At 34.0% G+C, this 15,226-nt stretch overlaps 1 protein-coding gene across 1 annotated transcript in view; it reads right to left on the reverse strand.

Annotated features, from left to right (window-relative positions):
* The window catches only part of PPFIA2 (PPFI scaffold protein A2), a 497,371-nt gene that overhangs the window by 77,934 nt on the left and 404,211 nt on the right, over positions 1-15,226 (reverse strand). The window contains 4 exon segments of the mRNA XM_077111527.1: positions 1,360-1,514; positions 3,302-3,432; positions 5,580-5,609; positions 9,181-9,418. Of these exon segments, the coding sequence (XP_076967642.1) occupies positions 1,360-1,514; positions 3,302-3,432; positions 5,580-5,609; positions 9,181-9,418 (554 nt within the window).

Raw genomic sequence — 15,226 nt, forward strand, 5'->3', positions numbered from 1 at the left:
TATGCAACACCATATTTTTATAGCCTAAGGGGTTCTTCTCTGAAAAATATAATTTCAGATAGGATTTAATTCCCCTGCTGGATAACATTTAATCACGCAGCAGGCTGCACATCAGTTTCCCGTAGCGTCTGACACACTGTGTGGGTTTCACACTGTGGACGTCAGCAAAGGCGTTTTTGATATCACAGTCTTAAATCTTCAAAAATGTATTTCATATGCAGACTTTTTCTTTTTAGGGTAGGAAACTAAATCCTAGAGGTTAGCACTTTGTGAACAATCATTCCTTTATTTGAAGAACCAAAGAGGGCACTAAAAATTTTGTTTAACTCATTAAACAATTTCTATGGAGATAGGAGCTAAATCCTTTTCCCATAACTAAACTCTAGCTCTAAGTTAAATTGAAGAAGAAGGGGGAAAAAAGCAAAACACAATAAAAAATAACAAACATTATAAAAAGATTTCAGAAGAAATAATAACTATATAGGAGGACATAAAACAAGACCAAAAACTAAAACCATTTCAGGAAATGTCACATATATCTTTCATATCAGACAAATGTGTGTATGCATTTGTGTGTACATACATGCATATTCAGGTGCATATATATAAATACATAATGTGAGTTTGATATAGAATGCATATAAATACACCCACACATGTATACATGTATACAAATGTACCGGGTCATTTCAAATATACTGTTCTATATTTTCATCTATCAGTCAATAACTAATTCTAACACAAACCCTTTTTCGTGCCCTATCCTCTCCCCCCTCCATGCTCTACATGCATGTAAAGGGGAGGCTGTAATACCTTCAAAGAAAGAAACACTGTTATTTTGTGTCCTACATACCATAAAGCTTTCTTCTGACTTAAAAATTCTTTTAGTGTTTTTGTAGGCTTCTCAAACAATTTTTTTAAACAGAGAAATTTTAATTTCACAAAGCTAAGATTTTATATACATCTATGTTCTAAGTGGCAGTGCACTTAGTGGTTTTCAGTTGTTTTTGGAATATTTGTACTAGGATGAGTATCTCTGTTTGGTGAATCACCAAGGCATCATTCAGTCATCAGTAAAATAAGGGCAACAGTAATTGGTACTTGCTTCATCTAGTTATCACAGAATTAACATTAAATAAATTGTAGCTATTGTTGTTAGAGAAATATAAAACACCAGAAGTTTTACAATATTCTTCCACGAAAACAAGCATTATCTAAGCTGAATTGTATTTACAAAGTTGAATAAAATAGAACGTTTTTTCAGGCGGAAAGAGACGAAAAAGACAAAAGAAAAAAGCATATAAACACTCAGAAGTGACTAAAATGAGTATAGTGGAAAGTCCAACACGTCACACTTACGGAGCTGCCCAAGCCGAGCTTTTTCTTTTTTACCAAACAAGCGTCCTATTGAAGACTTGATCCCTTTCTTCTTGGGCGCTTTGTGAAGAGAATCTTGGCTGCTGTTGGCACTGCCAAGCCCAAGGCTTTCTGGCTCAAGAGAAGCAGATAAACTACTGCAAAACACAAAATACAGAAAACCTGGCACTTTGATACAACATACACAAGGCACACAATACTCGATTCCTTTGTAAATGTACAGAAGGAGGAAAAGTAGACTTTGAGTGTTGTTTCCTCCTTTTCTTTCCACATTTTTTCTTAAGCAGATTTATGTGTCGTTCTCTCACTCTTAGGACTCAAAACCTCCAAACTTCCTCTCTACAAAAATTTAATTTTGCTTTTTTCTTCTTATCCCTTGTATAATTTACAACTAATCAATGCACATAAGCTGGCTTAATAACTTGCATGTTAAATAGCCTTCTATTATTTAACACTGGATTCATTACCTCTTTTGTTTATAGTTTAGCTGGTCTTGTAGTCTTAAACATACTATCTTACGGCAAGAAATCTAAGTATAACTAATAAACGTTCAAGCTGTTATTTTAGCCTATTGTTTTACCGGGTTTTTCTCTATTCATCTTTCTCTTAAATTTTGGAGCCTAATTCATATAAATTCTTTTTTTCTAATTCATTTAATTTTAAATTATCAGGGCAGGATCTAGAAGCAACAAAACATATACCCTAGTGATCACTACACATTTTTTCTTAAATATTGTTCTTAGGTATTGTTTTAAGTATTTGATAAACCTAAATAATCTCCAAGCAGTTGATCTAGATTCAATCCTGGTCAATATATCCAACACTGGATTAACAAAGAGGTTCAATAAATATTGCTGACTACTTTTTTTCAGCTGTTAACTTGACAATATCATGATGAATTTTAAAATTTTATCCATCCTAATTCATCTGAATTCATGTTTCCTAAACTCCAAAGCAACAATTTTTATGTTAAAATTAATCCACTCTTTACTTGGAGCATAAATAAGTATATATTTTGAAATTTGAATAATGCTTTTTCACATTAGATATTAAAAATAAAAGAAAGAGAAAAATGAAAACCGCTGTTTTCAAAATTATTCATTGTAAAACTTACTATTTAGAAGATAGATCCATTCTTATATAAAGTATTAATCATTAAGACATTATGTTAGTCTACATGAATAATTTGTTCACAGATACATCAATTGATAAGTCAGTAAGAGGATATGCATTTAAAATGCAAACAGTATGCTTGGATTTATTTATGTCATTAATTATTATAAGATCTGCTTGCAATTTTCTAGGCAGATGGATAGGATAGTGTGAAGTGTGAAGAGTTGCTATGACAAATGGAAGATTTTCCCATGTACACTTACCTTTTCCTTTAATATTTGGCTAATAAATATGTTTTTCTAAGAACTTTCTGCCTGAGGAGCTACTATTGCTGGCGGCAGCAGCACCCACAAGATTGGACACATGGTACTGGTCTGCTGAAATAAATGAGATGCAATCATGGACTTCTCAGCCCTAATTGCTCTTACACTACAGGCCACTTTGTACTCATGTCCTAGAATCCCTTTGGTTTGTTGGTGCTACTATTCCTAATAAGTACTTCCTCTAGCCTGACCTTGTTTTAATAGCAAATATCCTTAAAGCAGAAGAGCTATTCTCATAAATATTGACTAGTAATAACACTACAACTCTGCAGTTAATTTCAAAATTAAACATTTGATCTCAAAAAAGAAATATGGTTATCTTACAAGTGATATTGGGGAGGGGAAGAGGTCAACACCCTGATGGAGACTTGTGGCTCCAATCAAATTTTCCAAATAAGTTTAAGCAAACCAGTGTCCAACACTGAAAAGAAGAGAGAGAATTTTGGAAAGAAAGCAAAATATACTGTGTGGCGTGCAAGGAGAATTACCTTCTTGCATCGTTGTGGTAGGAAGAAGGGAGGGTGTGAGTCATTCTGATGGCTCTAGGGGTAGGGGGAGGAGAAGTTTCACATTTAATTGTTGCTTTATCTTCCCGACCATCTTCTTCCACCACTGCAATCTAGAAGCCAAAAACAATGCATTCAGATGCAATCTTTATACAATTTCAGTTGAAACTAATGAAGAATCAATAAAGCGAGGCTATTTGAGCAATTCTAATACAAAACAAACAAAAACCTTTGAGACACACAGGTTTTACATATATAAATTCCCAGTATTAAAGAGTGTGAATGCAATCAGCTATTTAAAAGTGAAGACACCTCAAATTAAAAACCCAAACAAACATGGAACCATTACATAAAAATATTAAACATAGAGAGCTCTATACATCAATGTCCAGGCACAATAGAAAAGCTCTTCTGAAATTCATTGCAACATATCAGAAAGTAAACTCTTTACAAAAAGATATTTAAGGCAATTCACCCACACACATGCACACACAGGTTTCATGAAGTCAGGTTCTCATAACATGAACAGCTTTTAATTGAAGGCTTTTGAAGTGAGGCAAAGCGCTTTAATATTAGCAAGGCTAATGAAGTATATTCCAGAGTGGTTTTTTTTAATGTTTCACCATTTATAAGAAAACAAAACTTTATTTTTAAAGAGAGAATTAAGAAAGGTAGGGACATAATCTAGCAAGTTGTTTCATTTTACTAATAGTTACAGGAAAATTGACAATGACATAGAAAAGATCATGAGAAGATGGTATGAAGAGAGGCAGGGAGGGTTTTTTAAAAGAATAATTCAGGTCAGAATCCAGACCAATTCAGGAGACCATAAATTTTGTCAGGGATGGTGATATTGAGAGATATTAAAATGAAACTTTTCAACTATCCATCAAGTTAATTGTAGAGCAATATTTTTCACAATGATCCTCCATTTTCCCATGGTATTACTGGGTATAGAAATATCTATATGTAGAGGGAAAGAGTATGGAAAATACAGCTAAAAGATGTACGGTTCTGGATGTTCTCCTGAAAAAAGTTCTCAGTGTGGCAAAAGCAAAAATTTTAAAGCTGCATTCTGGGGAAACGTCCTGTTAATTTCTGCATTAGGCTATACAGCATAAATATGTTTATGGTAAAGACTCATTCATTGGATGAACTTAATGAAATTATTTGTATATACTCTTATTACACAATCCTAGATTAACAGCCTAGGCAGGTGTCCTACTTGGCTTATTTTCTCTAATTCAACTAGCATAGCACCACCAAAAGAATACTTCACAAGAACTGCATTCAGCTTTTAAACCTGCATCTCATCTAGACTCTTAAAGTGTGTTTCTAAATTTTCCTAATATGCAATAATATTTACACAGTCCCATGATCTATCCATGATTGTTTTCTCTGCTAAGCTTGATCATTTCTGCTTCCAGATATTTGTTCCCAAACTACCCTCTTCTAAAATACCTACCTGTGGCATATTCACATCTCTCCCCTCTGCCAGCCAAACTATGCCAACTTCCTGAATTTCAACTCTTAAAAACCTCAGGTATAATCTTTTCTTTGAATAACACTATAAAAACCAAGTGAAGGAGGCTGACTTTGGGGTCAGAGATGGATTTGAATCCTGGTTTGTCTTATTAGTTGAATGATATGGGCTGGTTAGTTAGCTGCTCTACGAATAAATTTCCCCCTCAGTAAAAGGGAAGTGATAATTCTGATATTCATGAGTTATTTTGAGATGTAAATAAAATCATATATGCAGCTCCTTAACAATTTTCAGCTTGTGATCTTTCCATGACCTTGCATACCCTCTTTACTCCCTGAGGCTGTACTTCTGTACAGGAGCTTCCTTCCAGCTCTTCCTTTTTTACATCCACTAAACTCTTTTTACACTATTTGCAGACTATTTTTTTTAGATTCCTGCCATAGTCCTTTCAAGATAGTGGAGGACTTCAAAGATGAATAATATGGTCATTAACTGTGGTAAATTTGACAGCTGAGAGATAACCAGTAGTGTCAATGGGAAAAAGCTATGGTAAAATAGATAATATATATCTGATCATTACCCTACAAAGCATAAATAATTTCATTTTTGAATGAAATTATTTGCTCTTATGATAATATTTTAACAATCCAGAACATTTATATACTTTTTAAATATTCCTTTTATATGCTAATAAAACTTTAACCAAAGGGAATACTATTTTAAAGTTTACCTAGGGAAAAAATGAACTAGTAACCATATAAAAATGATTTACAGTACCTTTCTCCGATGTTTCCTTAGATCACTTGGCTGTGATTGGCAGTAATAAAAACAACAGAAAAAAGAAGTGATTAATGATTGCCATTTGAACATTTTACATTTAAATAGAATCCAAAACATGACAGTCATTCTCCTCTTGTCTAAATGAATTTCTTTTAATCCTTAAGAAATCCTCCTCCTAGGAGTTACTTTAGAGGGAGAACTGCCCAGATGGCATGCGTGGGGGGGGATGCCCTATCGTGGGGACACGGGCACATGCATGGGCTTTGGGCCAGGGACTCTGGAGAACATAAAACACAGAAGGAGTGAGCAAGCCAGAAATAAACACAGTGATTGCATCTTCCCAAGAAAATATACATGGGAACAAGTTTCCAGTGCACCCATATGGGGTTTATAAATACTTCCTTTTCACACAGCTATGCAGAGCCCTAGGTCTCCTTTGGGCATTGCACCCTCATACCGTAAACATCCTGGCACCGGGACCACCACCCCCATTTCCCAAACCAGGCCAGCATTTCCGGCATCAGCATGATAATTGTTTCTGGGAGTAGAGTACTTCCGTCAATGTTCTTTTACAAGATTTTTTCTTTTTTTTATGCTGTATGGTGGGGTCAAATTTCATTCTTTTTCCAAGTGAATATTCCATTATCAAAGAACCATTTGTTGATTTTTTTTTTTTTTTTTTAATTCATGAGGGCTTTAATTCATGGGGAATCAAACCTGGGTCTTGGCATGGCAGGTGAAAATGTTTATAGGACTTTTAAAATAGTTAATTCTTTTTTATTTCAGCTGAAACTTATTCACTTAATATCTTTGTTTATTTATCTTAAGTAAAATATCTTGTTACACTATTCCATTACACTTTATATTTTTGTTGCTACTGGGAAGTGGATTGATTTTATCCTACTCAATATTCTATTTAGATATTTCTAGCATGTTATCTGTTCATGTTGATGGATTTATTGTACTATGAAAACAAATATGAGTATGCTGCATTCTTAGAAAAAAACAGTGTTTGCAAAATATAAAAACACACAATACAACTCAATGTCTTTTCTGTCTCTAGAATTTCTGATCTTCCTCAGAATGTACCAGTATGAATCTTATATCCACAAAAATATTTTCCTTGAATATTTTCCATCGCCAAAAGAAAATCTACTTACAATTCACTATACCAATAATGAATTTGGTGGCAACGTTTTATTAGGTGATATGGATTTCCTAGGTTTCATTTCTTCTTTCTCTGACTCAGATATTGAACATTTGAGGTTTTTGTTTTTTCTAAGAAATGTCCTAAATATTTTCCAATATTTTAATTATAGGGTAATAATGTTCATTTACCATTGTTTATCAAAAAAAAAATGCAGGAGTGCATTGACCTTTTTTCACACACAAAAGGTCACACCTAAATGATTATAAATATATTCTTATTATTATACAAATAATAGCTCTATCAAGGATCAGGATGGTAATGTGTATGAAAGCACTTAAAAGGACAACATAGTATATTATAAAAATTTGAGGAAATAATAGTAGTACAGAAACAGGCAAAGTACCCCTATCTTGAATGCTAATAAGTTGCTCTTTGCAGCCCAAGATTCTTACTATAATTTTGGAAATAGTTAGGTTATTAATATTTTATAGCATATATTATATACACAGAAAGTAAGCCAGAGACAATAATATTTTTAATCAATAAAATCAGATGGATAGTTCCTGGATTTCTAACAAAAGCATTTCACAAAATGGTTTATATTAGGTTAACATATTTTAATAGATTGGTTTAAAAATTCACATTGCATCCAGGTGGAGTCGATTATGGTATGGTGATCATTGTTCTGATTAACCATTATTCATACTGTCCATTTAAACACATATTTTCATTATCAATTCTGGAATTTAGTACAGACTAGAGCATCTGAAGGCTTAAAAAGGCCATTGTTTCCTCCTAACATAATTTTTTTATTTGGCCATTGTTTTTTGTGTATATAGGTTTTATTGCATGGTAATACCATAATTGTAAAGAGTTTAAAATGCGAATTGTTACCCCACCATGTAAATGGTGTTGTGTTTCAAATTCAAAACTAAAGAAAACATATTTATACCTCTATACATATTTATTTTTAAGGTAAAACAAAATGTTTTGCAGATAAAATAAAAAATTTAATGCTTTGTTAGACATTTTCCCTGGGAATGATAGCATCATTTACACAACAAATACATTTACACATATTTACATGTGCAGAAATTAATTCTAATGAAAATAATTCTATAATTTCTTGACCAGATTGCACATTATTTCAAAATATTTAAAGATGTCATATAGACAATGAGTTAAACTTTTTAATTCACATATGTTATGCATAAACATGGAGGCAACATGTACTTTTTTTTTTTTTTTTTAGGCACTGAGAATCGAACCCAGGTCTCCAACATGGCAGGCAAGAACTCTGCCTGCTGAGCTACTTTGGCCCACCCAACATGTACTTTTAAAATAGCTTTTCACTTTCTGATCATAAACATGATATATATTTCAGACCATTCTTTATTTATTTCTCTTCATTTATTATACTTATGCTAGATTTTATAGTGTATAAAGTATTATTTGATCTATTTGCATTTTAATTAATCTTGACCCCACGTTTTTATTTTTAACTGAAATTTTATGATTTTAATTATGTAGTTTTTAATATCTATTAGGAAAACAGAATTTTATTCCATAAACAGTTCAGAATATTTTAGTCTTCATCATTGCTGTCATTTTAATATATTTCCAGATAATTACAGAGAAAAAGACAGAATAGTAGATGATTTTGAATAAAACAGATAATGAAGAAAAATTCAGCTTCACCAATTATCACCTGTATGAACCTGGGCAATTTGTTCATACTTGAAGCCTCAGTTGCCTCTGTTTTAAATTGAGATAATGCCCTTGGGTTGTGAGTGTTAACATGAGAATTAATTGACTGAACATCATGGCATTTAGTAGTAATTCCAGGTGTAATTTCCAGAGCTTTTCCTACAGTATTTTTAGCAAGGGGCACTTTGCTTTTCTCTCAGTTATGTTCTCCCAAATTTAGACTTCCGACTTTTAATCTGAAATATAAAGATAAATGAAACATAGATTTCTAGGAGGTATGAATTAGGGACATGCAATTCTAAAGCAAAATTGGGAAATTGCTGCTACTACTTTTTATGTCTTATATGTTTCGTTTTATTTTGTATATTCTAAAATTACAACGCACTATTTCACTTGGTAACTAAAGCATTATAATAAACAATTTGCTTCACCAAAATGCCATCAGTTTAAACGTACTTACTGGTTTTAAGTCATTCGGATTTCTAATGTGATATTTACATCATCGTTCTGCTAACTGCTTGCTATCTGACCTTGGGAAAGTTACATCACCTGTGTGCACTGCTGTTTCCTCATCTCCTATTGGAACCAATCATTGTACTTACCCCATAAGGTTGTGGTGAGAAATAAATGGAACAATGGAACACACAGTGAGCCCTTAGACTAGAAGAAATATCCCATGAGTGTTAGCCAATAAATTATGAGTCTCAGAGGGAGCAGAGTTCTCTGGACACATCACCATACCAGTGTCATGACTCCCATCCGATCCATTTCCCTGGCTGGGCTGCGTGGGGTGAGCTTTGGTGTGGAGTGTCCACTGGGGGGAGATGAACTGGCCAGCGACGAAGCTGTAACTGAGGCAGTGATGGAGGTCCCTGGGTGGACCCTGGCCAAATTCAGGCCTTCCAGGCTCACGCTAGCCACTCTGTTCTCAATTTCTTCAGCACGTAACTCTGTAGATTCTTTTTCTTCCTGAATGAGCCTAAAAGAGTTTTAATTTTGATACATTATGTTCTGCTAGAATAATAATTAGAATTCACATAATAAATCAATTTTAAACTACTCTGTGGGCATTTTGTATTGAATCTAATATTTCCTTCTCTCTCTTTTTTTTCTTCTCTAGACTATATGACTTTCAATAGATTCCAGAGGGGTCCTGGCTGACATTTTTTAAAGCCTATTTCTTACATGATATAGAATCCCTCCCTATTTCCAGTTTAGTCCTCTTTCTATACTATTACCTATTAACACTTGCTTGCCTGCCACCTGATTTCTAGCAATACTGCTAATTTTACATTTGAACACAAGCACCAGAAAAAAAAATACTTTCAGATATAGCTTTTGTGATTGTGAAAACCTTGTGTCTGATGCTTCTTTTATCTATCTTATGAACAGATGGGTGAAACACATGGATTAAAAATAAATAAATAATAGGGGGAACAAATGTTAAAATAAATTTAGCAGATTGAAATGCTAGTGATCAATGAAAGGGAGAGGTAAGGGGTATGGTATGTGTGATTTTTTTTTCTGTTTTCTATTTATTTCATTTTCTGAATTGATGCAAATGTTCTAAGAAATGATCATGATGATGAATATACAACTATGTGATGATATTGTGGATTACTGTTCATACATGTAGAATGGAATGATCATATGGTAATAATGCTTGTTTTATGAAATAAATATGTTAAATCACAAGATTATTTACTCCAATGTCCTGTAATTTATTGGTACATTTAATAAATAAAATAAATTGAAAAAAATAAAAAATAACTGAACGGGAAAATGAAGGAAAAAAATCTAAATTTAAAATTATAGTCTCTAAGATACAATGGTACACAATAAAAGAAAAATTTGAAAAAAACCAAACTGTTGAAATAAATGTTTTTGAGAAGGCAATGCACTGACCATTACCTTTTTTCTCTAGATAGGGGAGAAGCTTTAAGAATACTTACAAATCTGTTCTGACAAAGGTACAAAGGATAAAGAGCTTTAGCTGAGCTGTGCAAAGGTCCCTATTTAAGTATAACCTATATACTTTTATAAATTGTTATAATGTAACTATATACCAGTAAAGTTTGTTTACTAAGAAGGTCATAAATCTCTATAATGTGTTCTTAACTATATATGTGTTATTGTGAGCTCCTGTGGCATGTAACTCTTAGTTTCAAGGCTATAGTGACTGTAAAGTGGTTTTTGTTTTGTTATTTTAGCATGCGCAGTGTGGGGGATGTCATTTATTCACTACATTTTTTGCAAAAGGGAATCATCCTTTGGCTTAAGTTTGCTATGGCAAGTTGTTTCATTTATTCATCTATGTTATATGCCCATCAGGTTTTTGATAGTTAACTCACCATTTACATTTACACTAATTTCATTCTGTAACTCTCCAGTTTGTAAGTGGTATGAATTCACTGGCTAGACAGAGTATCTTCACAATCTCTTTATAGGACATTGGAGTAAATAATCTTGTGATTTAACATATTTATTTCATAAAACAAAATGTAAAGCCTGTTCTTTCAAAAGTAAACAATTATTTATGTAACTGCACTTAAAATAGAATCAAATTCATTTTGGTTAAAAAATTAAGAATCATACTTAAATTACAGTCTTTTCATTACATATAAATAACTTGAATTCTGTTACTTGAAGTTTATTTTCATGAGTACATTTTAAATTCCCCTCAAAATTAGAATCCCAAAGAAAAGCTTAATCAAGTAACGCAGTATACTGTCATTAATGCCTAAAACACATTCTGAAGGAAAGAGGGCATCTCCCTGAAAAAAAAAAAAAATAGTATTCTGCACTTTTAAAATATGTGGGGCAAAATGTTTTTACTTCTTTAGGAAAATCTGGTGAGAAGCAACAGGAATCTTCTGGACAAAAAATATTTTAGTTAACTATATTCTATTCACTTTAGAGAAGAGCCAAGGCTTGAGGAACAAGTTGGGTAAGAAATACATTGAAGGTTAATCAAACAGGAAGTCAAATTGTAAATGTTAAGTTTATTTGGAAAAATAAATAACAGTCCCTTGATCGATGGGATCCTGTTATAAATCAGGAAAGCAAAGAAACAAATATTCCTGTATGTTAGGGAGGGACACCCAAAAGAATCATGCAGAAGGATTGAAAGGAAAAAGAAGACACAAAAGTAAGGCTAGCTTTGAATAGGATGGACACCTTATTAATATTTTAACTGAAAGTTAAAATGTGTTCCATGAACACAGAATGTCCTTCTATTTATTTAGTCTTTGATTTCTTTTAACAATGATTTGTGGTTTTCTGTGTACCCGTTCTTTGCATACTTAGCTAGATTTATTCCTAGACATTTGTTTTCTTTATTTACTACTGTGTATGGATTTTTTTCTTGATTTCTTCAGTTGCTTGTTCATTGCTTGTGTATAGAAACACTACAGGTTTTCAGGTGTTCATCTTCTACCCTGCCACTTTGCTGAATTTTTTTTTTTTAGCTCTAGGAGGTTTTCTGTGTATTTTTCAGGTCACACTGTATTTAGGATCGTGCCATCTGAAAATAGGGGAATTTTACTTATTCCATTCTAATTTGGATGCCTTTTATTTCTTTCTATTGCCTAAAATTACTTTAAACTCGTTTGCTGCTCCTATGTTCTCTGGCAAGAACGTTCAGCCCAATGTGGAACAGCAGCGGTGATAGTGGGCATCCATCTTTTTCCATTAAGTAGGATGTTATGTGGGCTTTATTGAGAAAGTTTTCTTCCAGTTCTAGTATTCTAAGTATTTTTATCAAAAAGTGTACTGAGTTTTGTCAAATGCCTCTTCTGCATCAGCTGAGATGATCATGCATTGTTTTTCCCTTCATTGTGTTAATGTGGTGTATGATATTAATTTATTTTCTTATGTTGAGCAAACCTGTGTGACAACACAGATGACCCTTGATGACATCATGTTGAATGAAATAAGCCAGACACAGAAGGACAAATATTGTATGAACGCACTGATTTGAAATAATTAGAATAAGCACATTCTTAAGGCCAACATTTAGATTCTAGTTTACCAGAGAATGGGGTGGGGATAAGGAATGGGAAGTTTAAGCTTAATATATAGGGTTCCTTTCCAGAATGATGGAGAGTAGTAACAATAGCTCAACACTGAGAACGTAATTAACAATACTGAAATATATATCCGACTGTAATTAAATGGGGGAATGTCAGACTGCATATATGGTAACAGACAAATATTTTTTAAAAAATCCATGTGACTACACCATACAAATAGTGAATCCCAAGTTAAACCATGGACTATAGTTAATAATACTGTTATAAAATTGTGCTATCATCAATTATAACAAATGTGCCACACCAATGCAAGCATTTAATAATAGGGTGGTGTATGGGAATCCTGGATTTTATGCATTATTGTTCTATAAAGCCACAAATTCTCTAATAAAGAAAAAACATATATTAAAAAATGTAAGTCAAAGGGGGTGCAAAGGTAGTTCAGAGGTAGAATACTCGGCTTACACGTGAGAGACCCAGGTTCGATTCGTGGTCCATGCACTTCCCAAACAAACAAGCAAACAAGCTAACAAAAAAACGAATAAACAAAAATTCAGCAAATGGTGCTACAGTAAGGGATACTCACAAGGAAAAGGAATAAAATGTGACCCTTGCCATACAGCGTACAAAAAAAAAAGCTGCCCATTAAAAAATGAAAGGCAAGCAAAATATTAACTAAATATAGAGGAACAGATTAAGGAACACAGGAGTAGCAAATGAGTTTAAAGTAATCTGATCTCTTCCTTGAAGATAATCAGTGAGCTATGAAAAAGTTATAAAAGAAGCATTATAAATAATTTTGTGTAAGAAGAGAAACCTTAACTAGTGATAAATTCCAGTAGGTGTTAGCTGAACACCACAGCTTATATCAAGATGCCTATCTCTTTTATATATTGTTATGTACTCTCATTTTATGTATTTCTTAATTTCTCATCAATCAGTAACCGATCTTCATTACAGGGGTCAAGGGAGAAGCATATTAAAGGACAGTCATTTAGAAACATTCTTTGGGTCTCCACTGAATTTTTCTAGAATAAGACTGTTACCACTAGTTACTACCTTAATGGAATAGAGCTAAGAGTCCCTACAGAGAAATAGATTGTTATTAAGGGTGTGTGTTGATATTTTTGGTGAAAATAAATATCACAAGGACATATACTTGATTTCTAATTCATTCTTTGAGTTCAATCATGAGCTGTACAGCATCAGAAAGTGCTATTTAGCTGAAATTCATATTCTACAATGTTTTTAGTAATAAAAATATTTACAGAGAAACTTCTACACATCAAGCAAAGTGCTAGGACCTACAGTGAGCCCAGTCAGGTACATTTATTATGTAGGACAATAACTTAAGGTCTTAAGGTTTGTGAAATCGTTCTTGTGGAGGTGATAGTGGAACTCTTCATGGTAAGTAAAATAAAGAGTAAAGGGTGAAGTATGGCATGGACAGAGTGTTACAGAAAGAAAAAATAGCAAATGTCAATGTTCAGAGAGTAATATGTTAGAAATTGTGATTCTGAATATGGGGCAGCTTTTAGTAAGGCAAAGCCCAGGTTTAAGGTTGGAGAGAAGGAAAGACAAGAAACTGAAGAATCAGAGGCTATAGAATATTCATTCTACAGATTTATCAGGTTAAGGGCATGGTTGGACTAGAAAGAGGAGGGTGGGGACCATGAGCCTTATATCAAAGTTGTCTTTTTTTGGTGCTGATGGCATATTTTTAATGCACAAGAGTGTAATAGGATAAAAGAAATTATATTTATTGCCTCATTATCTTTTCTGGGTTAACAGTAAGCTTCTTTTTGAGCAACCACCCCAGTTAGCCCGGTCCTGAGCATAAGAACAACCAGTAGAGCCTGAACTTCCAAAGGTTAATGAAAGCCAGCCTTATCTTCTCCAAATGGCCTCTGCTGCTTTTTCTCTGAACAGCTCTTTGCCCTTCCAAACTCCAAATTTACTAGCAAGGATGGTATTTTCATATGTCTTAGACGATACGAAGCTGCCTTCAGCTTCTCCAAACAGCCCTTGCCACTTTTGCGTTTTGCACTGTGTAGCCTGAACTCAGAATCCTCAGTATATGCAGGAACTCCCTTCTGTGTTACAATAAAGGCAAGAGCTTGTGACCCACATGTGCATCCCTCCCCGACCTCGCAGGAGACAAGGCTAGGCAAGCCTTGGGCCCTCCTCACCCTCATTCTCCCCACTTTCCCTCTAGTATGGTGAAATGACATAAGTCTCAAAATAGGAGAGTTTTTAACATGAGGTCAAGTGGGTCATGGTCTGATGGTAGCTGTCATGGTCAGGTTACGTGTCAACTTGACCAAGTTGTGGTACCTGTTTGTCTGGTTGGGTAAGTACTGGCCTGTCTGTTGCAGTGGGATATTTCATAGAACTAGATCATGAGCCCTGATCACGTCAGCTGCATCCACAGCTGATTCCATTTGTAATCAGCCAAAGGGGAGTGTCTTCTGCAATGAGTGACAATCTAATCACGGGAAGCCTTTTAAGAAGGATTCAGAAGAGACAGGCTCTCTTCCTGCTTCCGCTGGTGAGCCTCTCCTGTGGAGTCCGTCCAGACCCTCTGTTGGAGTCATCGGCTTCACAGCCTGCCCTGCGGATTTTGGACTCGGTGATCCCACGGTCACGTGAGACACTTTTATAAATTTTATATTTGCGAGTGTTGCCTATTGATTCTGTTTCTCTAGAGAACCCTAACTAATACAGTAGCTATGGGGAACAAGAAGGACCTAACCCCA

This window comes from Tamandua tetradactyla, chromosome 7, assembly GCF_023851605.1.
Source record: "Tamandua tetradactyla isolate mTamTet1 chromosome 7, mTamTet1.pri, whole genome shotgun sequence".
NCBI lineage: Eukaryota > Metazoa > Chordata > Mammalia > Pilosa > Myrmecophagidae > Tamandua > Tamandua tetradactyla.